Below are 27,802 nucleotides of genomic sequence, written 5' to 3'. Positions count from 1 at the left end.
TACTTAACATTTAAATTTTAAGTGGTGAAATATTAGGTATTTAGCAAATCCAAAGAGAAAGTAAATCAATGTATGTGGTCCACCATCATCTTCTTCCTAAAACTGTTCATACAAGGGATTCCAGAACCAAGAGCAAAAATGACATTCCTGTAACTAACCTAATATTTGATCCTATAACTTAAACCTAAAGAAATATTACTCATCGAGTAAGTTTTTAAAAGCTATGTCAAACTATTTTTAATTCAGGATGCCTGGATGGCTCGGTCAGTTAAACACCTGACTCTTGATTTTGGCTTGAGTCATGATCTCAGAGTCATGAGATCAAGCCCTGTGCTGGACTCCATGCTGGGCCTGGAGCCTACTTCAGATTCTCTCTCTCCTTCTTTCTTTGCCCCCCTGCCCCTTCTTCCTCTATAAAGTAACAAAAACAAAAGCAACTATATACACTTCAACTAAAAAGCCACACAGACATGAAGTTCAAAACAAAGGGTAGTTTTTTAAAAAGTTATAAAGTAGACAAAAATCTAGTAATATTAATAAACAAAAAGGGAGAAGATCCACACACAAATTTTGGAATGAAAACAATGACATAGAACACATAAAGCCTGGTAGAATACTACAAATACTTCATGGCAATGGATTTGTAAATATGGCCAAAATTGACAATAATCTTAAAGAATATACAACAAACTGACTTGACAAAAAAAAAAAAAAAAAGAGTGTGTGTGTGTCTTTTTGAATTAGACCTATATTTTAAAAATCCAATCGGTAATTAAAAATATTTCTAATCTCTCTCCAAACAAGACCTAAATGAATTTAAAACTTTTCTGAATATTCAAAGTCTTCCTGAGACCAGAAAAAGATGGAAAGTTCTCCAGTTCCTTCAATAAGGCTAAGTTAACTTTGATTCTAAAAGCAGATAAGGACAAGCAAAATACTGGCAAACCCAAACTCACAGTGAATAATAGGTATGAGCCACCTATAAGAGAAGCATAGTTTTGGGAAGTGCCTTTTAACATATCCATAGGATTATAAGTGCATACATTATGCTATGATTTTAGAAGTGGTGCAAAGGATGTATTATCCCTGAAGAAATGGAACAAAAATACAAATCAGTTTTCCACAGCTTTCTCTTATAATTATCATAAACATTAAAAGATTGACGTGTACCACCTCAAAAAGTTCCACTTATTTTCAATGTTTTCTTTTTTTCAATTTGGAAAGCATTCTTTTTTCTTTCTTTCTTGTTCTTCTTGTTATTCTTCCTTTTTTTTTTTAAGAATAAGCTGTGGAAGAGCTACTGTAGTATTTTATAGCTATTTTCCAAGTACAATCATAATTTCATAGGAAGAAAAACAATCATAACTCGGAAATTTTATTGCGCCAAAGAAAAAACACAGTCACCCAAAGATGAATATTTTGAGGATTAACAACAAGTGGCAAAAAACATATCTAATCTTTTACAATTTATATGTGGTTATAAAACTACTCCCTCAATCATCCAAAAACCAAAAAGAGTAAGATTTTCTTAAAATGAAATAAAAGCATTGACAACTACGAATTTACCCAGAAGACATAACTAACCACTGGTGATGCAGTCATTTACAGACAACACTGTCGCTTTGCTTTTATAAAACATTTTCTCCCTGCTGATACCAGACAGTAGATTAAATTTAAATGACACACAAAAAAGCTAACATCATCTCCTCATGAGCTAACATTATCTCCTCATGCACTATTTCCAAGAACTGCTGAGAGCTAGAGCCTTTTTTAAAAGGAAATATTAGAGGAAAAAAAAGACAAATTCATCCAATTTAAAAGTACAAATTAGTAAATGCCCTAATCGCATTCATCTATCATTGTCAAAGCTACATTTCTATTTGATTGGATTTCTAATTTGAAGGAAAGCAGAAAAATATTTAATCATTTAAACATAATTTGGAGGACACAGCCTACAGAAGGGATTGTAACAAAACATTTGCTCTAATTCATTTAAATAATTTTACAAAAACTTTTTAAAATAAAACTTCTCTCAAAATTTTATCACAGTTGTATATATACAAGCTGCTTTAGCAGATCAATTTATTTGTGACTGATTAGAGAACAGAGAGTAAATGATATTTAGCACACATTAAAGTAAAATGAATTAGAAGTCACTCATCTATCTCATTATTTTCAAGACCTTAACATTTCTATTCACAATTAAAGTCTGTTTAGAATTTTTCTAAATTTCTCTAAATCGCATCTGGAAGGTACAACTAAGTAAGCAGCTGAGTAAATAAATATATCTATTTCAAGGAGATAGGCCTTTTTGTTGAAACTACATTAACATAAACAAGAAATCAAGCATTACATAAAGCAAAGGACCTATACATACATCACCAAGTCCAAGAAGCAGTTTTCCTTCAACTGGTATGGTGTAAATAATTCATGGAATAAAATTCAAAACCCAATGAAATATTGTTCTACAAGAACCATCAAATTCTAGTACTAGAGTTGGACATTTCCTTAAATATAAATACACTTTTTCATGTCTTCCAACGTTTGGTAGTTTGGCATTACAGAAAGAGCTGCATCACACTGTACTATTCTTTTTTTTTTTTTTTTTTAAGATTTTATTTATTTATGTGACAGAGAGACAGCCAGCGAGAGAGGGAACACAGCAGGGGGAGTGGGAGAGGAAGAAGCAGGCTCACAACAGAGGAGCCCGATGTGGGACTCGATCCTGGTACGCCAGGATCACGCCCTGAGCCGAAGGCAGACGCTTTAACGACTGCGCTACCCAGGCGCCCCCACACTGTACTATTCTCTACGCCTTTTTCATGTCATAAGGATTCCATCATAATTTTTTGAAAACATAATACATGTTAGACATTATGTGTGGACCCAACACACAGTAGTTTCAGAAAAAGTATATTAACTTTTGATGTCCCTTTTGAGCCTTTCCCTATCCTAGTCTCTTCTCAGTTCCCTCAGGTAATTATTATACCAATTGTTGTGTTTATCACTTCCGTAGGAAATTTTTCTTTATGGTTTTACCACCTAAGCTTATGACAATGAATACAATGTTTATTTTGTAGAATTTTTAATATTAATTTTAATTAAGTTTATTAATTTTAATTTAATTTTATACTGTATATATTCTTCCAAGTTTGCTTTTATCATTATCATGTTCCTGACTCCAATCTATATTTTTCATGCTTTCACTATAATTTGTCTTCACTGTTGTAGGATATTTCATTAAATGAATATATCACAATATATTTATCAATTCCATTGTTGATGGAAATCTATGTTGTGTCTAGTTTTTTGCTATGATACAAGCAATTTTGCTTTTCAGGTTCTTGTTCACATCTATTGGTACATATATGTGTGTGAGATCTGGCTTGTAAGGGATGCATGCCTCAATCTTTAGGAAATACTGTCAAGCCATTCTCCAAAGTGGCTGCAACATTTAAGCTCCCACCCAAACTTTATAACTATTCTTCTTGTTCTACATCCTCATCGACACCTGAAATTGTTAGACTTTTCACTTTTGCAATCTGTTGGGCATTAGTATCTCATTGCAGTTTCACTTACATTTCTCTTTTTTTTTTTTTTAAAGATTTTTTATTTATTTATTTGACAGAGAGAGAGACAGCCAGCAAGAGAGGGAACACAAGCAGGGGGAGTGGGAGAGGAAGAAGCGGGCTCCCAGCAGAGGAGCCTGATGTGGGGCTCGACCCCAGGACTCTGGGATCACGCCCTGAGCCAAAGGCAGATGCTTAACCACTGAGCCACCCAGGCGCCCCCACTTACATTTCTCTACTTAATAAGAGGGCTGAGCACCTTTTTTTCATGTTTACTAAACAGTCAGATTTCCAATTCCAGAACATGCCACTCAAGTCTTCAGCCCATTTTTCTATTGGACTATTTATCTTTTTCACATTGATTGAAGGCATTTGCTATATATTTTAGATATCATTCTTTTGTCAATTATATGTATTTTAAATAACTTCTTCCTGTTACATTTTTCATTTTCATTATAATTTTTGATAAGCAAAGGTTCTTAATTTAATTGGGTTTTTTTTAGATTTTATTTATTTGTTTGACAGACAGACAGAGCTCAAGCAGGCGGAGTGGAAAGCAGAAGATCATGACCTGAGCCGAAGGCAGATGCTTAATTGGGGTTGTGTCTATATTTGAATGAAAAGTTAAGCATCTTTATTAAGCCAATTTGGAAAACATTCTAGTTTTTAAAATATAAATGTCCTTGATTAACACTGAGAAAAAATATAAGTAAGTTTTTCAAAATTTATGCATTAGTAAAAATGATGGTTTCCCAAATGGCCTACTTTTGATACATAAAAAATTTAATGCCATGTAACTTTTGTTTTAAGAAGGGTATCTTCTTAGCACTGAGTAAACAAGAATGTAAAAAGAAAATCTAATAGTTATTCAATTGTTCACAATTCAGTTGACTGATTTGCTTACAAATAAATGTACTGAGTTCTCAAAATGGATCATATCATTGTCTACAACTCTTCTGCTACAACAAATTTTTCAGAGGTTATTTGAAACAAAAGTAAAGCTTCAGGGGCGCCTGGGTGGCTCAGTCGTTAAGCGTCTGCCTTCGGCTCAGGGAGTGATCCTGGCGTTCTGGGATCGAGCCCCACATCACGCTCCTCCGCTGGGAGCCTGCTTCTTCCTCTCCCCCTCCCCCTGCTTGTGTTCCCTCTCTTGCTGGTTGTCTTTCTCTCTGTCAAATAAATGAATAAAAAATCTTTAAAAAAAAAAAGTAAAGCTTCAAAAAATCAGGAATTACAAGTATTAATCAAGGATCTGTCTTTATAAGTTCCATAAACAATACTCTTGGCTTATTGATTTATTTTCTGTGATATATGTACATAGTAGGATTTGAATACTAGTAATGCAAATCTAGAAAGTCTATAAACCTACTTGCAGGGGCTGATATTCACGGCTTTGGTATCAAAAATAACTAGAAATCTAATCATCAAGGACTATTTAGATGTTACACTTTTCCAAAAAGTAAGGACTCACTAGAAGTTCTTCATTTCATTAACATGAATGATAGAGTAGTAAATCTAAATACTGTAGTATTAAGTTGTAGGTATTCCACTTTAAGAGACACATGTATTATTTTCCATAATTACTATTTTGAAAAAAAGTAAATATAAAGTAATGATATGCTCTATCAGAAAAGGCAGGATGGGAAGTTAGAGATTCCTATATTCTCTTCCTTAATGTGCTTCAGTAACAACAAAAATAAACTTGTTTATTTTAGGCCATAGTTGGTCATTGAAATGGTTTTAGAAATTAGGTGCTGGAGGGGGAGCCTGGGTGGCTCGGTTGGTTAAGCATCTGCCTTTGGCTCAGGTCATGATCCCAGGGTCCTGGGATGGAGTCCCACATTGGACTCCTTGCTCAGTGGGGAGCCTGCTTCTCCCTCTCCTGCTCCCCCTGCTTGTGCTCTCTTTCTTTCTCTGTCAGATAAATAAATAAATAAAATATTTTAAAAAAAGAAATTAGGTTCTAGGAATAACATAATTTTTTTAAAATTCATGATATCTCCACTTTAGAAGTGTCATGTATCGTTCTCACTGCAGCATTTATTCATACATTCATAAATATGAATTAAGCACCTACTATGTGCTCAGCATTATGTCAAATATGAAAGATACAAAGATGGGTCAGTGTTCCTATACTCAACAAGCTTATGATCTAGTAAGTCTCATCTAAGAGGAGGATAGTTGGAGAGGATTCAGAGATGAAGAGCTGATGGTAAATAAAGGGGCTCTCACAGGAGAGGTGACTATAGATATCAGCACTTTTCAAGACACGAAGACAATGCAGAATGATACACAAACCTTTTTTAAAGTATTCAATGTTGAGATGGGGTAAATTCAGCTTTACTCAAAACTTTTCCAATACTAGAATTAAAAGGATACTTCTCAAATTTGGAAACAGTTCAATATAGGATAATAGGGGCGCCTGGGTGGCACAGCGGTTAAGCGTCTGCCTTCGGCTCAGGGCGTGATCCCGGTGTTATGGGATCGAGCCCCACATCAGGCTCTTCCGCTATGAGCCTGCTTCTTCCTCTCCCACTCCCCCTGCTTGTGTTCCCTCTCTCGCTGGCTGTCTCTATCTCTGTCGAATAAATAAATAAAATCTTTAAAAAAAATATATAGGATAATAAAAGTACTTTATGTGTAAAAGAAAGAATGAATGATACCAAAGGCAGTTGTATAAGATGAAAATACATATAGGTTTTAAAATGTTACAAATTAATGAATTTCATTCCATAATAATTTTACTGCCACAGCATCTAGTCCAAAACAGATGGACCCTCATACACGTATTTTATTCTCCTATACAACACGTTGTGCAAATGGAAAGGAATAATAATATAGTACATCCTCAGAATCTGATATCCCTACAATACATCAGTGCTTAAACTATAAAGCAAGCAAGTAAAATTTTAGCCCTCAACAAGAACTTTCAAATTAAAATTATTTATGCAACCCTAAAGTTGAACAAGGTCTAAATTTTAGAAATATTCAATTCTACACACAGAGGTATAGAAATCTATTAAAATACAACCCTGTAACATTTAAGAGACTTCGGTCACTACCTCAGCCCCTCAAAACAAACCATTATAAAATTATAGAATCTTATTTGTAATATCCAGTCGTAATGTATTCATGAACTGGTAGTCCCCTTTCACTACAGTTCTAAGTAGGTAAATGTAGCACAGCCTTACAGGAAAATAAATACTTTAGATAGTTTAGATCTTTATCTCCCAATTATACTCTGGAAATAAGAAGGATATATTCTGACATTCACTATTTCCATAACCTTAGAAAATAAGCCACTTTAATCAGGAGCTGGGAAAAGGTAAGAGGCAAAAAGTTAAAACAAGTCATGAGTAACATATATACCGGTTTGATTCGAAGCTGACCACCGACCACCTCAAGAATTGCATGTCTTCTGGACACTCTCTTGTCTGTTATCTACAGGGGGGAAAAAATAAACATTTCAAACACAGCTACCTCCATAAAAAACAATAGTAACAACCACACAAACCCATAGCAATGTTTCTGAAATTAGTAGGTTAGATATGAAACAGTCACTCAGCAACTGTGTATTAAAATGATTGTCCTCATTGAACAGATAATGAAACAACTCAGAGATTAAGGGACATGACCAAGATCATAAGAAGAATAAATGGCAGAGCAGAGACCCAAACTTGGAATCGAACACGTCCCAAAACCTTTCATGATAGTTTCCATTCAAGATAGACATTTTGTGGGGATTCTTATCAATAAAATTCATAAAATGAGAAATAAATCTATATATTGTGTACTTATTGGGAAACCTTTCAAATACAAGAAATACATAGTATGTGATGATGACAGAAGGATTTAAAGAGCAGCACTCTGGTAAACATCAAGGGGTGACTACAAGTTTTAGGGTCAGGCAGACCTGAACTGGAGCCCTAGGGCCATCAGCAGTAGTAAGAGAACGGGAAGGTGGGAGGGGGAGTGATGAAAACCAAATATTTACAGAGAAGAAGAGATTATAATTTATATATGTGTGTGTATAATACAATATATACACATATTAATATCATATAATAACATATAATGAATATATTTGCTTCCTGTTTTGAGCCAACAATGTTCTACTTATGCTCACAAGCACTTCTGCATACCAAAGTTTAAAAATCATTTGCACTTTAAATGCTGAAATTCCCAAATGAGCCTTCCCTTCAAGGCTACAAACACAACAGTTAAGACTGCCTTTCTTATTTGTGGCAGATACATAATGAAAACATTTTAAGCACAAACTTTACTTAACACAGTAATTATTTGGCCCATCTCTTGATCACCTTAGTATCTATCACTTCAACTCTGATGTTATCCACCTCAGGACCAAAATTATCAGTAAAAACAGACTACAGCAATGCCTAATTCAATTAACCCAGTCTCACAGCAGAATGAATGCCATGTATGTGTATTTGCGACAGCTACGTTTAATTTTTAGAACATTCTCTAAAGTATCTTAAAAGTGGCCCATTTAAAATATATACACTGTTGGCCACAATGCTAGTTCAGAAAAGTAAATATAAACTAATAATCTATTCTATCAGAAAGGAGAGAAGGAATTTGGAGGTTCCTATCGTGTGCCTTGTGGGCCAAAAACAGCAGTTACCTGATAACCCACTTTACCATGTGCATAGATTTTATCATTTGCATAGAAATGTCACTTAAATGTTGAGATTCACCATAATACTGCCATAGCTATTATTCACATTTTACAAATTTGGAAACTGAAAGTCTAAAGAACTGAAGTAACTTGTGCAGGCCACTCCTCAAGCAGGTAGCACTCCAAATCCATACTCATTAATAAAAATAAATATGTGGGGGAAATTGTCATATATGATTCTTTACCTGCATATAATCATTCAGAAATAGTTTCAAGAAAAGAAAATTACTCTGTGTCAGGGAGTAAGAAGCTTCTCATTCTAACTTGGGTAGTATGATCTCATTGCTTACTTCCGTAATACAAACTGATTTTCTAACCAACTGAGCATCAGACCGTCAAATATAAAACCATGGCATGCAATGATGGTTCCTGTAACAGTCCAGCTTGGGTTTCTTTCTTTTTCAAACCATATTTTTGCAGGAAGCAATAACAGACATTTCTTATCTCAGTCTTTCTTTGAAGTAGGCTTTCCTGACAGGAGCGTGAAAAAAATATATGAAAGCATAACATGACCTCTAGTGGACATATCATTCCACAACAATGTAACTTCAGGGCAAGCTGTACATTTCTACAGTATACCAAAAAAAAAGGTGTTTTTTAAAGAGTTTTAAAATAAATATTATTTGGGCATGTAGCTAGAATAGTGCCTTTTAAACTATACCTCTAAATAATGAGTAAGTTACAAAATAATAATTCATGTACTCTATGCAGGAAGCTTAAAGTTTTAACAAATTATCATTAGAGCTTATTTTAATTTCAGGATGGGTGCGGGGTGGGTAGAAGGTAGAGGGTATGTGGAGGCTAGGTCATGAATAGATTACTCTAAAGATCTGATGACCTGCTTTATTAAAGAGAGACGACTGTTCCTTGTGCAGAGTAAATATCCACATATTCTTACTACTATATTAACTGTAATAGCAATTATTTATCAAGACCAAGGAGCTATTCTATTTATTATTATTAAATTACTAAATTTATCTTATTTATCATGTATTATCTTTTTTAATCTTCACAAAAGCTAGAGAAGACACTATCATCTTTATTTTATAAGTGAGAAATGCAAGTACAGAGGGGTTAAGCAACTACTTAAAGTTCCATAGACAATAAGCAGTGGGACCAGGACTGGAACAGAAGGAATCTGATTCTAGAGACAGTCTTCCTTTTAACATTGTATTGCCTCCCTTATTATCATTACATAAAATAGAATTTTTTAGATTATTTACCATCAGCTTAACTGTTTAAACTAGAACATACTAAAGAACTGGAAATAAGGTAGAATGATTATTTAATAAGCAAACAGACATTCTGAGAAAATCAAGCCCTAATTAGAGCCCCAGAAAGTCTTCAGGTTTTCATTTGGTCCTATTTATTCTAATGTCATACCCAAGTCTAACAAGATGTGTTATCTGAATTCCCGAGTCTATGGCCATGCCTGAATGCACCCAATCTCGTCTGAATTCCCAATTCTCTACTCACAGTAGACAATAAAGTGGATAGTGCTTAGTAGGTGGTGCATTGACAAGGGAGAAAAACGACTGCTGTTGGTCTGCAAGTGGAAAGACAAAAGCTATAGAAAAGTAAAGAAACCCAAAGACTCAAAAAGACTGCACTGGCTAGAAGCTATTGAGACTAGGGACAAACGGCATAACATACTTCAAAAGGTACTAAATACTAACCTGAGTTTACTTACTGATTACCCTGTCTAAATGAAAACTTCATTTGAAAGTGAGACATTTCACATCTTAGAAAGCCATAAAAAGAGTTAAAATAGAGGAATTCCAATTTCCTATCAAATAACTGTAGCCACCTAACTACTAATTGCACCATATAAAAAATCAGAGATCAACAAATAGAATAAACCCACCTATATCCACATCTAAAGCACAACTAGGAGACAGAGATGACCACAGACTTAACTCTACATGTAAGAGGGGAAAGAAACACCGAATGCAACCAAATGCTGGAACAGAAAGTCAAGTGACAACCGGGAGGGAAAAAAGAGGGAGTGAGAAGCTAGGAGTAGTGGGGCAGAGATAATATCACTCCTCAAAATAGTCACACTTGATTGGGAAATAATGAAAATATATCACACATCCAGTAGTTCAATGGCCCAGCAAAATTGGGAACAATTTGGGCATCAATATGAATAATGATAATAATGGAATACAATACACTTTAAATACGAAATAATCCATGAGTTCATACTGAACTCAAGAAAGGGGCTGGGGCTAGGTCTGGGAGGAAGAGCTCTCATTCATAAAAGAATGCCAACTAATGAAGAAGAAATGATCGAACCAGAAAATCACTATTTTGTAACTACCAGTATAATAATTGACTCAGTAAAGGATTGATGGATGTTAACTTTCAGGTGAGTGCTTGCTGGGAAAAAGAATATTCCTGAAGTCTCAAAGTATAATTGCACAAATTATTCACAAAGGGAGTCCGACAGACACCACCTTCCCAAAGTGACCACACAACATCATCAACAATTTCAAGGCGCCTGGGTGGCTTGGCTGGTTAGGCCTCAGACTCTTGATTTCGGCTCAGGTCATGACCTCAGTTGTGAGACTGAGCCCCGCATAGGGCTTAGCATCTGGCTCCTCGATGCGTGTGGAGCCTGCTTAAGATTATTCTCTCTCGGGGCACCTGGGTGGCACAGCGGTTAAGCGTCTGCCTTCGGCTCAGGGCGTGATCCCAGCGTTATGGGATCGAGCCCCACATCAGGCTCCTCTGCTATGAGCCTGCTTCTTCCTCTCCCACTCCCCCTGCTTGTATTCCCTCTTTCGCTGGCTGTCTCTATCTCTGTAGAAAAAATAAATAAAATCTTAAGAAAAAAAAAAGATTATTCTCTCTCTCCCTCTCCCTATGCCTCACCCCTGCTCACACACACACATGCGTGCTCTCTAAAAATAAATAACCTAGAAAATGTAGTATATGATTGTTAAACAACATAAATGACGTATAATTTTATTTACAGTCATTTCAGTAAAATTAATAAGTCTCTTTCTATTATTTTTTTTTGACCTCTTTGTTTTAGACTAGGCACCACAAACTGGTTCGCTTTGAAAAGTATATGTACCTTCCATCTCACCATAGTCCCCAGCACTCCCTATAATCTTCCACTGAGCACACTTCACTATTGCATACCTGGCCTCTGCAAGCATTTGAATTTGCAACTTCAGATTTAAACTACACCTACACTTTTAGATGCCATTTCTTCACATGTGACATTGTGCACCAGATGCTACTAGTTGCTTAATCAATAGCTATTAATTTCTTCTTCCATACTAATATTTATTCCAGTTTTATCTAGGATAACAATGTACCCATTCAAAAATATCCAAATGCCCAGAATTCCCTGTAGCTATGGATGGCCAAATGACAAGTTCTAGCAAAGGATATAAGAGAGTGTATTAACCACATCTTCTAGTTTCCACATCTAATGTTTTGATATTTGGCATCCTGGACTAAGGAAAGACTACCTCTCCCAGGGTTCTGGGCTTCTTAGAGACAGTACATGACTCACCGGCAAGTATACCTTTCATATGCAAACTAACCAATCCGAAGCCTGTACTCCCAAAGATGGCTTTACCTGGCTCTTAGGCTGCCCCAGTCACCCAAGGGCTAGGCATCAGACAACTAGAGGCAGCCCCTACAGCTCAGAGCCCCATAAAATTATTCGAACTAGACCATCCTACACCTGCTTACTTTGCCTTGCCCATCCATTGCTGAGAAAACCACTGGAAAGGCTTTCTTGCAGTTCCCCTAGCTCTGCCTTCTGCCTTCAACCAATCTCATGAGGCCCCGCATGGCACTGTGTGCCCTCCTTTCTCTTGGTAACTGTGAGTAATAAATTATCTTTCCAATGCCAATCATCTTCTGATCTGTTGGCCTCACCATTCCTGAGCAAAACAACAAAATCTACATTTTAAAACAGTGGAACTTCTGGAAAGATTATTGTCTTCGTGATAACCAGGAACAGGCTCAACTGGCATGGACTTTTTTTTGCCCTCTGCCTTTCTCTTTTCTTACTGTGTAAATGGGACACTTCAAGGTACAGCAGCCATCTCATGACTGCAGGTATGAAAGTCACCTGCAAAGGATGAAAAAGGAGGAGAGCAGAAGAGCCCATTCCTTGAGTATCTGCACCGGCCCTGGACTGACTGCCCCTGAGATTCTCTTACACAAGAAAATTTGATTAAGCTGCTGTTTGTCACATTTCTGTTACCTGTAGCGAAAACCAATTATGATTAATATTCTCTTACAAAAGAAAATTTGATTAAGCCAAAACCAATCATGATTAATATTCTCTTACAAAAGAAAATTTGATTAAGCTGCTGTTTGTCACATATCTGTTACCTGTAGCCAAAACCAATTATGATTAATATTCTTTACTCCAACAACCATTATACTGATACTGGACATCTAATAATAAATTCCTTTATGTTCAGCTAGTCAGAGAAGGAATATTAGAAAACAGAAAAGCTAACCAAATTGAACATTCAAGCCCAAGAATTTTTTTTAATATTAAAAAAATTGCATAGCATATGGTAGGAGCTGAAGAATACACAGGCTAACAGGTAATGCTGAAATCACCCTTATCCTTTGCTTTTTTCTAATATTTTATTTATTTCTTTGATGGAGAAAGAGAGAGAGCATAAGCAGGGGGAGCGGCAGGCAGAGGGACAGGGAGCAGGGACACTGAGCAGGGAGCCCGATGTGGGGTTCGATCCCAGTACCCTGGGATCCTGACCTGAGCTAAAGGCAGACGCTTAACCAACTGAGCCACCCAGGCACCCAAGCCTATCCTTTGTTAACAACAGATAAAATGATAGCAATTCTTCTTCAGATAACACAGAATAAACCAACCCTTTTTACTTGAATTCTTCATATTGCTTCTCGAATGGGGACAGGACTCTGTTTTTGTATATCACTTTTGTATCGATAAAATGTTTCCCTAGAGAAATTTCTGAATATCACAGATGAGTAAATATATCTCCTAAATACAATGTCCCCATGTAGCCTGGCTCCTATAAAAATAAACGAACAGAGAAGAGGCAAGATCAGTTTTTTCCAATAAAATTACATAACACATGAAAGACTAAGATAATAAAAATTTTCGTGCATAAAATACTTTATAACAGTGCTGTCACACAAGATTATCTGGTTTGCTCTATCAACAACAGACAAATAAAAAAGTGACAAATTCAAACTTTTGTGGTAGAGAAAAATAAAAAACCCTCTAGTATGGGATTTGAGCCTCTATTATGAGAAAATGCATAAACCTAAAGAAGCACAGGATCTATTTCAGACATAATTTGCATAAAATATTTTCCTCAAACTTGTGTGTGGCAAATAAAGAAAATCTAAAATTAAGACTTGAATTAAGTAGAGACTAGTTACTGTAGTCTGTGGCCACACCACCCTGAACACACCCGATTGCATCTGATCGCAGAAGCTAAGCAGGGTGGGGCCTGGTTAGTACTTGGGAGACTGGATGTAACCCAGTTGACAAACCATAAAATTTTCTTATCAGAGTGCTTTCCAGTTATCAGATTGAGGACACACTCCAGAGCTTAATCAACACCGAGACTCTGTCATAACCTCATTACCTAAACAGGGCAAAAGTTAGTTGATACAAAGTGTTTAATATTATTGCACTTGGAATGTACCAAAGTTCATTATACTAACAAAGGGCAAGTTTGAGGAAACATACTGGATTTTCGACAGAGGCTCTCTAGACAGATTCCAGTAAGCTCTCTTCAAAAGGTTATTAATATACTGGATGTAAAACGGTCTTTGAAACTTGTGAAATACTTTCCCGTAAGACTAATGGTATAATATTAGTTAGGTTATCAGGTTACCTCATAAACATCTATTTAATACACAATACTGATGAAATATGGATCACTTAGATTTTAAAAAGTAAAATCCAATACCTTCTGAGCTCCTAAGTTAAGGTTGCTGAATTATTAGCCAATATAACAGAACTGTGCTGACTTGATGCCACTGAAATCTCAACTCACCCAACCTGTTTGGCTTGCAATGCTACTTGCAAAGTGAATGCTATACAAATATGAGAATCATCCTTATCATGAATACATTATGACAGAGGCAACATAATGAGTAAAAACAGAAGCAGAATTTAGGAAGACAAAATTGGGTTTAAATCCCCACGTGGGACTTTGGTAAATTAATGTTTCTGAATAGTTATTTAATTCAGTTCAGCAGACATTTCTGAAAGAATTATTCTGTGACAAGCATTCTTAGTGTGTCTAGAAGTGGTTTCCAATTCTGATTTCGCAACAGAATCATCTTCAGAGTTTTAAAAAATACAGATACCCAGATGTTACCTACGGAATCAAATTACCAGAGGAAGGAACTCAAACAGAGGTATGGAGGCATGTGAGAAGATGGCATATTCAGGCTGAGCAGTACCTGGGAGACAGTTTAGACTAGTGACTGATTTAGAAATAAATACATATGAAATACATATGAATAAATACACATATGAAAAGTAATTCACTATACACCTATCAGAATGGCCAAAACTCAAATCACTGACCACACAAAATGCTGGTGAGACTGTGGAACAACAGGAAATCATTCACTGATGATGGAAATGCAAAATGGTATACCCACATTGAAAGACAGTTGCAGCTTCTTACAAAACTAAACACACTCTTCCCATATGATCCAGCAATTGAGCTCCTTGGTATTTTTACCCAAATGAACTGAAAACTTATGTGTACACAAAAACTTGCACGTGGATGTTCATAACAGCTTTATTCATAATTGCCAGAACTTTGGAGTTAACAAGATATCCTTCAGTAGGTAAATGGATAAACTGTGGAACATTCAGAAATGGACTATTACTCATCACTAGAAAGCCATGAGAAGACATGGAGGAATCTTAAACACACATTACTAATTGAAAGAAACAAATCTAGGCGTGCCTGAGTGGCTCAGTCGGTTAAGCATCTGCCTTTGGCTTAGGTCATGATGCCAAGGTCCTGGGATTGAGCCCCGCGTTGGGCTCCCTGCTCAGCAGGGAGTCTGCTTCTCCCTTTACCTCTTCCCCCTCTGCCCCTGCTTCTGCTCTCTTTCTCAAATAAATAAAACCTTAAAAAAAAAAAAGAAAGAAAGAAAGAAACCAATCTAAAAAAAGTCTACATATACATACTGTGTAATTCCAACTATATAATATTCTGGAAAAGGTAAAGCTATGGAGACAGTAAAAAATTCAGTAGTTGCCAAAGGTTGGGAAAGGAAGAAAGGACAGAACACAGAGGATTTTTAGGGCAATGAAACTATTCTGTGTGATACTATAATAGTTTATATGTGTCATTACACATTTGTTAAAACCCACAGAATGTGCACCAAGAGTGAACCTTGGTGTTAAACTATGGACTTTGGATGATAAAGACAAGTCAATATAAGTTCACTGAATATACCACTGTGGTACAAGGTGTTGATAGCGAGGGAGGTTGTGTGTGTGTGTGTGTGTGTGTGTGTATGTGTGCGTGTGTGTGTGTAGGGGGAGAGGCAGAGGTGCATATGGAAACTCTCTGTACTTTGCAATCAATTCTGCCATGAATCTAAAACTGCTCAGTAAAATAAAGCCTATTTTAAAATAGAAAGATGCATCCTATATAAAAGCAATGTCTGTAAAAGTTAAAGGGGAAAGTGATGTCATGTGATTATCCCACAAGCCTAGTCAGCCCTTATCCAGTATGCAGTATGTCATACACTTTCCATCGCAGAGCCAGGAAACATCCTCATACACCCAATTAGCTTAAGGGTCTTTCCCTCTCTACCTACCAAACTTCTAACTGTCCAGACACTTCAAAGTCAGCTCAACATCACTGAGTTCATGAAATCTTCCCTGACCCCTCATCTTAACTGAGGGTTCCTTCCTATACCTCTCTGTACCATGGAACATCCTTTTCTGATCAGCTCATGATACTGAAATAAAACTTTTAATTAATGTGACCTTTCAAAAGTCAGAGGTTATGTCTAAAAATCCAGATTTCTCACTACTCCTGAAAATAACAATAGGGCACTGTTACCAGGTAGGCATGGGGGTGGATAGCAGGGACCACATTACGGACTGCTTTCCTCGTGGCCTTCCCAAAACTGAGGCGGTTGTCATCTATAACACTGCTGTGATTTATTTACCATCAATCCTGTTCTTCTTACTCCCCCTGATTTCACTCACTCAAGGTGCCTCCCTGGCTCCAGTCCCCATTTGAGGTTGCAACCACTGTTTAGTTACCCGTTTTCTGTCTCTCATACCTATGAAACTGTTTTTTGAGAGTAATAACTTATTTCTCTTTCATCCCTCCATTCTGATATATATTCAACTATTTTATGAATTTACTAAACTATTAGTCAATAAAATAGAAAAAGGCTAACATTTAATCCATCATCAATGTTGCTCCGCACACTTTAGCTGTTGGTAGCACTATGCTTAAATTCACTTCAAAATTCTATATTCTTTTCACACCTAAGTTACAAGTAGGCTCTTCCTGAGGGTTGGAAGAATGAAAAGCAGAGACATGTAAAAGGAAGAGATCATGTGCTTTGAAGGCCTACCATGTGCCAGGCACTGTACTAGGCTCAATAATGAAGGTGGTTGGGGGGGGGGGACGGGAAGAGGAGGATATCTAGCAGCTAGGAGTGCTTGGCACATCCCTAGGGACCAGGTAAGATCAGCAGTCCAGAACACCCAGCAAGCTTCTGCAACAAGCAGAAATAATACAGAGTTGCCAGGCCAGAGTAGTTACTGGTTACCTTGTGTAAACTTTGTAGGACACTTACAGCATTCTTACAAGTGGTGAACTGATGCCAGGAAAGAGTCTATACTACAGCCCCTGACTATCTCCACCCACAACTGAGGGCCTCTCCTCTTTTCAGTTAAAGCAGTCAATTCCATTATACCTGCCATTAGGAAGACTAACTAGATAGCTACGTTGTCCTACTTTCCTTGGAGGAAAAAGATCAGAAAGAAATGTGTCAAATAATCCCTACCAAAACAGGAAAAGGCAAATCTGAAATCAGAAATAGTAGTTTTCATTTAAGAGTATAACCAGCTTTTTAAAAAGAGTATAATCAGCTTTATTTAAGAAAAACCATAAAGCAAATAATTTGGCTTAAAGGTTCCTTGAGATGCTGTACTATAAGTCCTTTTTTAAAAGTAAATTTTTTATTTAAGATAATTGTAGGTTCACAAATAATTGGATGATACAATACAGAAAAATCTCTTCTACCATATCCCATTTTCCCCAGTGGTAACATCTTACAACACTATAATACAGTATCCCAACCAGATATTGATATTGATACAGTCAAGATACAAAACATTTCCATTACCACAAAAATCCCTCATGCTGCTGTGTTATAGCCATAACAATTTCCTCCTATTCCTTTCCCTTCTTTTAACTCCTGGCAACCACCAATCTGTTCTCCATGTTTATAATTTGTCATTTCAATAACGCGTAAATAAATTCAGGGGCGCCTGGGTGGCTCAGTCGTTAAGCGTCTGCCTTCGGCTCAGGTCATGATCCCAGCGTTCTGGGATCGAGTCCCGCAGACCACCCCCCCCCACATCGGGCTCCCTGCTCAGCGGGAAGCCTGCTTCTCCCTCTCCCACTCCCCCTGCTTGTGTTCCCTCTCTCGCTGTCTCTCTATCAAATAAATAAATAAAATCTTAAAAAAAAAAAAAATTCATGGGGCACTTGGGTGGCTCAGTCGTTAAGCGTCTGCTTTCGGCTCAGGGCATGATTCCTGCGTTCTGGGATCGAGCCCCACATCAGGCTCCTCCGCTGAGAGCCTGCTTCTCCCTCTCCCACTTCCCCTGCTTGTGTTCCCTCTCTCGCTGGCTGTCTCTCTCTATGTCAAATAAATAAATAAAATCTTTAAAAAAAAAATTCATATGTAACCTTTGGGATTGGCTGTTTTCACCCAGGATAATTCCATGGAGATTCATTCTGCTGTAAAACCTTTAACTGGTGTAGATCATAAAACAGAATTACAACCTAGTAAAGTAAACAAAGACTTTGGGTTCACTGATGACTCCCACTAAAGCAAATGGCACAAGAAAATTAAATTTCACTTTGCTCTGTTATCTATAAGTGTTTTCTTATAAACACTGTAAAGACATAAAGACATTCTTATCAAATTGTTTCACCACCAAGCCCATTTTACACATTGGAATTATAAACCTTTATGCTTGTACGGTCATGAAGGCTTGTGAAACTTGTCTACAAAAAACATGACTTGTTAAGTGGGTTCCAAAATCATCATTATTATTAATCATTATTATTAATCATCACATATTACTAATCATTATATTATGAATAATTTACAATGAACTTCCTGAATTTTCCTACTTTAACTGTCTTTGCTCTCTCACACTACAAAAAAAGCCTCACTGGAATTGCTGCTGTTTGAAACAGTACCCTCATGTTGAGTTGTTTTAAGATTTTATTTATTTATTTGGGAGGGAGCCGGGGACACAGAGGGAGAGGAAGCAGCAGACCTCCCACTGAGCAGGGAGCCTGGCAGGGCTCGATCCCAAGACCCTGAAATCAGACCTGAGCAGAAGGCAAACGCTTAACGGACTGAGCCAACCCAGGCACCCCCCTCACGTTGAGTTAAGCCACTGCAAAGAAAGAAACATGTCAGTTCCAAAATCTTAAAAACCACAGGCTGATTTTTTATTTCTTCAAATTCTTAATTCAACACATTTAGGGCACTGCTCATAACCACTTCTAATATCTATCAAACTTGGATAAGAGAATCTCATCACTGAATGATTATTTGAAAAGGAGAAGCAAAATTCTGACCAGATAAGACTTTCTACTCCTTTCTACTCCTTACCATCTTGACAGAAATCAAGTTGATTCATCTCACATTAGCAAGCCTATAATACAAAGATCAAGCTATAAACAACGAAAGGGTCTGTAACTTATTCCCATGTTTATAAAACATAGGCCTAAAATTCATTGATCTTTTAACCAGATCCACAGCACTCTGTACTGGTGATACAATTTGTTAAGTAAATCAAAACTCAATTATCACCAGACATAAGATTTCTAGATGAAGCACATACTCTGTAAAATTTCATATACCGGGGGGGGGGGGGGGGGGCGGGGGCAAAAGGGGGGGAGAAACCTCTCAGGCAGTTTTCTCAAATGTCTGTATAAGTTAACAAACTATGAAGAAAAGTAACAGAATGTTATCTAAACATTTAAGTAATTATTTGTCCCGTAAAAAAATAAACACATAAACTTCAACTTTCTCAATAACCTTACAGCATATACATATATGCACAAAAACACATATACACACACCGCTTCAGGACTGACCTCCATGTCGGAACCCCCAACTACCACTCCTTTTCCTCTCAGAGAAGGGTCCTAAGGCTAATACCAATGGTTCCACTTTGACACTTGAGGTAAGCTAGGATAACAGTCCACCTCTCTACTCTCTGGTATTAGCTCACTGACAGGTTTATCTCCAGAGCCCAAGAGAAAACTCCCAGATGGCAGAGACCCACATCTCATTCATCTTTGTAACCCACAGTGCTACCATCTGCAAACGTACTGCACAAAGTAGGCACTAAACAAGATACGCTGTTAAAACAACAATATATGTTTTAGGTAGAGACCTATGAAATTCCAAAATGCAACAGGAAAATTTTCTAACTCCTAAACATCCTAAAAAGGGTGGAGAATATATAGCTTAGTGCATTATGTGTCCTAAATCTTATGTGTGCCCTCTAAATAACCACTCTATGGCTCCATTGTCTCATCTGAACAATGAAGATAATAAGAGCACCTAACTCACAGGATTTTGAATGGGTTAATAAGTTGGTATAGGTAAAGTCCTTAGATCACCGCCAGGAACATTACACACTACATAAGAGTTAGCTGATATTACTGAAAAAGACTATTACAATAAAAGTAAGGCTCATGCAGTCCGACAAGAGGCCGAAAGCTTAAAAGAAATTATCTAGGAAAGATAAGTTTAGAGGTTGGCAAACTTTTCTGTAAAGGGCCAGATTCTACTATAAATACTGCAGCTTTTCATGCTAAGAGACAATATCCTCAACCCTTGGGCCAATTATTCTCCCTGAAAGGCTAGGAGGCTTTTTGTTCGTTTACACTTCACATTTTGAAACTTAAGAACCATTCTTAGTACGTGGGCCCATACAAAAACAGACTGGATTTGGACTCAGGGACAGAGTTTACCGACCTCTGGCTAAGACTGTAATAATGACAATACAAGTCAGTGCTTTTTAAAGGCAACATAAGGAAACGTTTGTGCGTTGATTAAAGTTGACTGAAAAACGTGCTGCTCCCAAACTTCTAAAATCCAGTCATGCAGGGCCGGCGTGGTGGGGAAGCCAGAAACGGGGAGCAGGGCTTCAGGAAACAGCGAGGACCTCGCAGGGCTCTCCAGGTCCGGCAGAGCCCCCTGACACACTTACTCCCAGCAGCGGCCCGCGGCCGATCACCGTCTCCCCGGGCGCCAGGGCCACCCGGGGGCCGCCGTCCTGCGGCTGCAGCTCGAAGCCCCCGGACATGGCGGCGAGGACTACACCCCTTCTCAAGGAGACGGTCCCCGCAGCCGTTTCCGCCTTCCATGGACACGCGCGGGGCCTAAGCAGGCCCTCAGAAAAACGCAGGGGGAGGGGGAGCACAGGCTCCGCTCGAGTGTCTCCAGGCCTCGCGCAGCCGAGGCCCCAGCTCTGCGTCCGGAGTCCCGCCTCCCCTCTCCGGCCAGTGACGCGCGCCGGGATTCCTCCAACACTACGCCTCGAAATTATTTTTTAAAAGCCCGGGTTAACCACCCCCCCGCCCTTTCTCACCGCCCACCCGCCGTGGAGGATGCCGGACCTTGTAGTCCGTGGCGCCTCCTTCTCCTCTCTTGCTGAAATAAGGCGCCCTGGTAAAACTACTATTCCCAAAAGGCAAGGCGCGCTCCTCTCTACGCCTGTGCGAAATCCGAGTCAGCAAGGCGGGGCTACAGTGGGCGGGACTGGAGGGACTATGGCGAAGGATTCGAATTCCAAAGGATTTAATTCGCTGGAGGGGCTACCGCGGCACTGGAGGTAGGAGGGTCTTCCCTTCCAGCTGAGGTCTGGACGGCTCAGCCTCTGCTCAGCCCCCTGGAACTGCGGTGACAGTCGGCGCTGACGGTTGTTATTTGTCGCTCATTTGTCATTGCTTCATGTTCTTTGGACCCGGACTGCGCGAGACCCTCAAGGAGGGTGGCTCAGTGGGATGTAGAGTCATTCCATCCGATCTTCGGGGTTGGTCTGCGCTGCCTCCCTATCCCTCCCTCCCTCCCTGTGACACCTGAAAGGGGGCGAGCTCCTACCTAACTAGAGGGGTAATTCAGCAAAGTTTAGTTCATAAAGAAGGGGCAGAAGAGGGATAGTTTTCCAGGTATCCAGGCAAAACTGGACTTAAAAGATGGCTAGTGGGAGTTTAAGAACCTCACCAAGGCACCCCCACTTGTTAAATTCAAAAAATTCATTTGCCTCCTGGAGAAGAACCGGAACGAGGACGCATTTTATTCCCCGTTGAGATTCTGGGAAAAGTAACAAACGTTTAAATGCACGGTAATGTTCTCTTAATATGAGATTTTTTCCCCCAACAATATGGTAGTTTGGCTTGGTTTGTATTGATGGTGAGAGAGATGAGTTGCGTGGCAAAAACTTGCTCTTGACTCATGAATTTGTTTCTATCAGTTTTCTTTCTTACTTCCCCAAAACTTCGAGAGGAAGTCCTCTGTTGAACAGAGACATTAGAATTCTAACCACCATAGCCAATTCGGATCATAAACAACCAAATGAATGGGAGCAACTGTGGCCTTGGCAAGTCCAGAAACATAGGTGAGTAACATGTCTAGAAAGGGGAATAATCATTAGCTGAGTTAAAAAGAAGTATTTAAGAAATCCCTCCTCCTGCACTGTGACATACCCCCCATTATAAAAGGAAGTGCAACATGGAATAAACAGATTTTAACTAATATGAGCTGTCTATATATGCAAAAATAGCTCCGTGCTTTCAACTGATTTTGGAAGCCTACCCATCTTTAATTATATGCTGTGCCTCGCTGAATTATAAACATTGTTTATAGTTGTTGGTTACTGTTGCCTTATGACCTCAATGACCACTGTTCTTAGTTCATAATTATGCACGTAGGATAGCTTCAAGAGGCCATTTCTAAAACACCAATCTTATAACTGAACTGAATATTTGAGACTTTGTGTCATTATAACCTGTACTTCATCCTCTTGTCCATTTTTAGATAGTATTTATGTCAGTTGTGAGCACCTACCCATTAGGTACAGACAAATAATTATATAAACTACAAAGTCCATCAGGTTTATGATTAAGTCACAAATTGTAGATGAAGAACTTACTGACAAGGCATCAGTTCCCACAGACAAGCATTTAGGAGTTTAAGAGAATCGAATCATACACATTTTCAGAAGTATTTTCAGCAAATGCTTGGAATCAAATATGTTCCCACAATAGTTGTTTCTACTACTAAACTCAAATTATAGTCTGTGAAGAACCACTTCTCTTTTTTAGATAATGTTCTTTGGGAGCAGAAAAATAAATGTTTAGAAACAAACCCATTTACTAAAAACATTTAAAAAGAAGCAAAGTAACATGTGTTGAGTGCCTCCCATGTGCAATTCAGATGTGAAGCCAGATACTTTACACATAATCCCTATTAACCCTCGTAAGAACACACAGGAGAAACTGCATCAGTGGCCCCATTTTACAGATCGAAAAACTCAAGTCAGGAAAGTTAAGATTCTTTAAATCACACCCAGAAAGTATCTGGCTCAGAGTAGGTTCTATAGTTTGATCTGAAGAGACTGAGCATGTTTAAACTTTGCCTTTTAGGTTACAAATGAGGATAATTTGCTAAAACATCAAGCTATGCAGAAAAACTCCAAGAGGAACAATAATTCAAGAGTTTCTGGCATAGAATTGAATTCTGTGGATGCTGAGAAGGAAAAAAAAGAGAGTCAAAATAACTTTGTTGAACTGCTGCCACCAGAAGTTACTTTTAAAATTTTCAGTCAGCTAGACATTCAGAGTTTGTGCAGGGCTTCAGTAACCTGCAGGAGCTGGAATAACACAGTAAGAAACAGTGACTCCTTATGGAAACCTCATTGCTTGACTCTAAGAGCTGTGTGCCAAAGAGAAATAGACGATGATCTAGAAAGTGGATATTCCTGGAGAGTAAGTTTAGTCTTTGTAGTCTGCAGTGTTCTTGACAATATAGTGGTAGGTCTGAGCCAACTCTACCTTCTGCATGAGGAGGTAGGATTTCGTAGCCAGAGAGGCATACAGAGTGTGTTGGCTTTTGGAGTTGAAGTTGAATTATTATTCTTTTCCTGCAAACCACACCACCCCATCTACCCTTTTATATTTTTTTTGAATCCTCAGTTTAGGCATATTCTTCTTTAGGCATATCCAAAACTCACAGCAAACTCTGTGGCTCACTTTGCATACGTACACATGTACATATGCCCCCCCACACCACATATTTATTAGTATATGTGTTTACCAGTGTAAATACTTAACCTTCTTTTCAGCCCTGTCAGTCAGCTCCTCTAGTTTTAGACAAACTCACTGACCAACTACCTACTACATCCTTTAACATGATGATTTACCTCTTTCAGGTAATACTGCTGAGGAATTACCAGAAGAGTAAAGTGAAACACGAATGGCTAAGTGGCAGATACAGCAACATATGTTCTCCTCTGAGCCTACCAGAAAAGATCATGTACCCAATGGATGTAGATACATGGGGGGAAATTCTAGAAGCAGAACTGGAAAGATAAGCCGAAAAATTACAAAGATCTTGTAACTTTGAGACTTTGAAACTAAAATGACTCTTAGGTTCATTTTTTTTGTTTACCATTTTAATGTTTAACATTTAAAAGAAAGCTAAGGAGAAAATATTATGAAAGTCAAACTTTGTTTTTATTCTGCACCTTCATAAAAATTTTTCTGGTTTTATTTTAAGGTGGAAAAATCATGAAATGTTGTCTATGTAGGAAATACAATACTGATTGAGTGATCTCAAACTGTATTGCTTCATGTATTTGTATCAGCATATTGCAGTACTTTAATGACAAGAGAGTTTGATTGGTATTTTCCACTGAATAGTAAGTAATTCAAAACTTCAGGAAACCATTTGAAGAAACTGATTAGAGATTCATTCAGTAGTAGACACAATTAGGCTCATAACTGGAAGTAGACATCACTACCTAAAGGAAGACTACCTAAATGAAATTAATCACAGTACGTTTAAATGTAGAGTTTAATACATTTGTATTTCAATAACTTTAAAATGTCCATTTCAGTGGAATCAGATTGAATTGTCAAACACTGACCCCATCTTAAAATGTGTTAACCTTGTGATTTAGTTTAAAATTAACCTGACCGGAAGGCTAAAACTTGTGGGACTAAGATTCCCATTACTTGCCTACAAACCTGAAACTGTTCTCAGGGACACATGGAAAGTTTCCAAACACTTGAACTGCCAACACTGTTTTCCTTGGCAAAAGCTTTCTTTCTAACAGCCTAATAGCACCATCTAGTGTACTACTCGTAGATAGTACAAGGCAAAGGACTTGATCCTTTTTGTTTTCCTCACATTTAAAAGAAAAAAATCTGTATATTATTTTAGAGAACCCTATATATCTGACTTGTTTAAGTTTATAGCTCTCCAGGAACCTTCAGTTTAACTTTTGTTCTCTTTTTCTTAAAAGTAGATGGTATAGTACTTACTATACCAGATTGTTCATTCTGAATTCTGTGGTCAGCACCATAGTAAAAAGTGTCTACAAAACATTTTAGTTAGTATGACATTTTCTTCTTAAATTGTGCTCTATAGCACAAAAAAGAAGAATCCGGGAAACCCGTATTTAACAAATAGACACAGTATCAGAAAGATGCCTCAGTCTATACACATTCCCCTTGTTGGATCAAGCAGGTGAGGATCAGCTGGAAGGGGCCTTGAAGATCAGGCAGTGCAGTCTCTAGGACTAGTTGACAATCCCTTCGAGAGGAATTCCTCTCATCTTCCCACCCACCTAACTCTCATCTTGGCAAACTCTTGTATAAATCTTACCCTCTTGACCTGGAAACAATCTCTAGATTGTACCATTCTAGATTAAGTGACCTTCAGTAGAGTTCCCGTAGTTCTTTGTACATACCACTCATAAAGCTGTCTACTACATTAAATTGTCTGTTTTATTTGTCTGTCTCCCCCTTTAGACTGTGAGCTTCTTGAAGGCAGGGACCATTTATTTATTTTTATGTTCCCCAAACCTGGAATATAGTAGGTATTCCATAAAGATTTGTTAAATTATTTCTTTATTATTTATTTTAATCCTACCCAGATGGTATAATAAAAATAATTTGCTATATTGTTGGTGGACAAGACTGTACTGAAATGCTATGTACAACCCATAAGGTAGATGGAATGCTTACTATTAATGCAAATATATGAATAATTGTTTTAGTCTTCTCAAAAGCTGTAAGAGGGAAATAGGAAAACAGAAATGTTTTGTTTTATGTTTTGGAATAAACACTTGAAAGTAAACTTAACCCAAAAGTATCACTTATTTTTAATTATTGGGTCACCCCAATGAGTTTTAAGTATTATTTTGCAAGTTATATGAGTAATCTTGAGTTTGGTTGTTTTTAGTACTATAGCATTAAAATTATTTTATATAATAAGTTATAAGCCATGATCACATTCTACACAGAAAGGAAAGTTTGGGAACTTAATGATAAATTTTATGGTATGGGCTTAGAAGGAACTGTACATTTATCAGACCAAGCCATTAGCATCTGAGAACATGAGTGGGTGGAGAAGAATGGAGGGAGGGAGTGCTCTTACTCATAGATAAAACAACATGTTACATAGACACAGTTTGTTACAGAGGCAAGCTTGTTGGCATAGAATATTAAGGAGTTTCCATTGTTATTCAATATTTAATCAGTTCAAGATCTAGTATTTTTTTAATTTAAAAACCTTTCTTTAGTTTCCTTCTAGTCTATAACCCAATCTTAGGCCAGGACGTATCATCAATAAAATCTATATGAATATAAACTTTAGACCTTAGAATACTCAAGTAAATAAAAGCCTAATTTGAAAAATATACCCCTAACCATTTTAATTTCATCTTTGCTTTGATTTCATATAATATCTTCTCTCCAAAACTTCAAATGCCCTAATAATATTAACAAAAATAAGGTGAGTAGGAACATCATGGGAAGAATAATACATAAGATGAAAGAGCACACATTTTTATTTACAGTAGAATTGAAAGACCAAAATCATCAAATAGATGAAATTAGATCAACAATGGAGAAAGTTGATTGATTATAATAGCCAACATTTATTGAGTGCCTACTCTGAACCAAGCATAGTGCTTATATAGGGGATACTATTACTCTACATCCTTTCTATGGATGAGGAAACTGAAAATTAGAGAATGATCTTATCTATCTAGTTCATCACCACTCCCCAGCACCTATGAGTATGTAACATGTAGTAAGTGCTCAATAAATTTTTATTGAATGAATTAAAAATGTAGATTGAGCAACTTGAATGAAAAAGCCAAGAATGTTCCTCCAACTTTTTATTTTGAAAAATTTCAAACACACAGAAAAGTAAAAATGTATGACAAAAAAAATCTTTTGTATATGTCACCTAGATATAACAGCTGTTAACATTTCCACACTTCTTTTATTTATTATTTATTTTTGCTGAAGCATTGGAAACTAAGTTGCAGACATGACGATGCTTTACCCGTAAATACTTCAACATGCATCTCCTAAGAATAAGTACCTTCTCCTATATGCAATACCATTATCGCATCTAAAATTTTTATATTGATTCAATAATATAATCTAATTTACAATCCCTGTTTAACTTTTCTTAATGGCCCCTGAAATATATTGATTTTTTTCCAATTCAGGATCCAAACAAGGTTTACAAGTGCATATCATTTTTTATGTCCCCTTGATCTCTTTTAACCAGAAGCATTCCTCTGCCTTCGGTTTTGTTTTTCAGAATATTGACTTGTTAGGTTTTTTTTTAAGAATTCAGGCTGGTTTTCTTATAGAATGTTCTGTAAATGATTTGTCTAATCATCTCTTCATTATTTGATTCAGGGAAAACATATTTAGCAATTATATATAGGTAGAGGTAATAGGCTTCTTAATGTACCACATTAAAAAGCACATAACGTCTGATTGTTTTACTGTGTGACAAAGTAAGTCTGATTATTTGATTGAGGTGGTAATAATCAAATCTCTCCATTCAAAGGGATATTTTCCCATAGAGTCAAAATTTCTTTTTTCAAGAACCTGTTTCTAGAGTATTCCCCTTTGACTAACCCTATGCTAAATGCTTTATGACATTTTCTTACTTGATTTTCATAATTAGACTTTCAAAGAACAGAGGAAATCATCTTCAAGTTATT

The 27,802-nt window shown here is 37.3% G+C and overlaps 2 protein-coding genes across 2 annotated transcripts in view; one reads left to right on the top strand and one right to left on the bottom strand.

Moving 5' to 3' along the window:
• Window positions 1-21,070, bottom strand: part of APLF (aprataxin and PNKP like factor) — an 81,648-nt gene extending 60,578 nt beyond the window's left edge. Inside the window, exons 1-2 of the mRNA XM_026484239.4 lie at window positions 20,759-21,070; window positions 6,939-7,010 (exon numbers count right to left, since the gene is read on the bottom strand). Of these exons, the coding sequence (XP_026340024.2) occupies window positions 6,939-7,010; window positions 20,759-20,854 (168 nt within the window). The 5' untranslated portion in view covers window positions 20,855-21,070. The remainder of the gene's footprint in view (window positions 1-6,938; window positions 7,011-20,758) is intronic.
• Window positions 21,071-21,294: 224 nt separating this feature from the next.
• On the top strand, window positions 21,295-25,916 carry FBXO48 (F-box protein 48). The gene is made up of 4 exons (XM_026484250.4): window positions 21,295-21,382; window positions 22,025-22,168; window positions 23,196-23,537; window positions 23,981-25,916. Exons 3-4 carry the CDS (start codon window positions 23,232-23,234, stop codon window positions 24,140-24,142), a joined length of 468 nt encoding a protein of 155 aa, XP_026340035.1. The 5' UTR covers window positions 21,295-21,382; window positions 22,025-22,168; window positions 23,196-23,231; the 3' UTR covers window positions 24,143-25,916.
• Window positions 25,917-27,802: the final 1,886 nt, after the last annotated feature.

This window comes from Ursus arctos, unplaced genomic scaffold, assembly GCF_023065955.2.
Source record: "Ursus arctos isolate Adak ecotype North America unplaced genomic scaffold, UrsArc2.0 scaffold_8, whole genome shotgun sequence".
Taxonomy (NCBI): Eukaryota; Metazoa; Chordata; class Mammalia; order Carnivora; family Ursidae; genus Ursus; species Ursus arctos.
The sequence above is the reverse complement of the archived record's forward strand: the minus strand, read 5'-3'. Positions and strand labels throughout refer to the sequence as shown.

Coding starts and splice junctions, on each gene's coding strand:
- FBXO48 (XM_026484250.4), top strand. CDS start 23,232: ATGCAGAAAAACTCCAAGAGGAACAATAATTCAAGAGTTTCTGGCATA. Junction 23,538..23,980: donor AAAGTGGATATTCCTGGAGA/GTAAGTTTAGTC, acceptor TACCTCTTTCAG/GTAATACTGCTGAGGAATTA.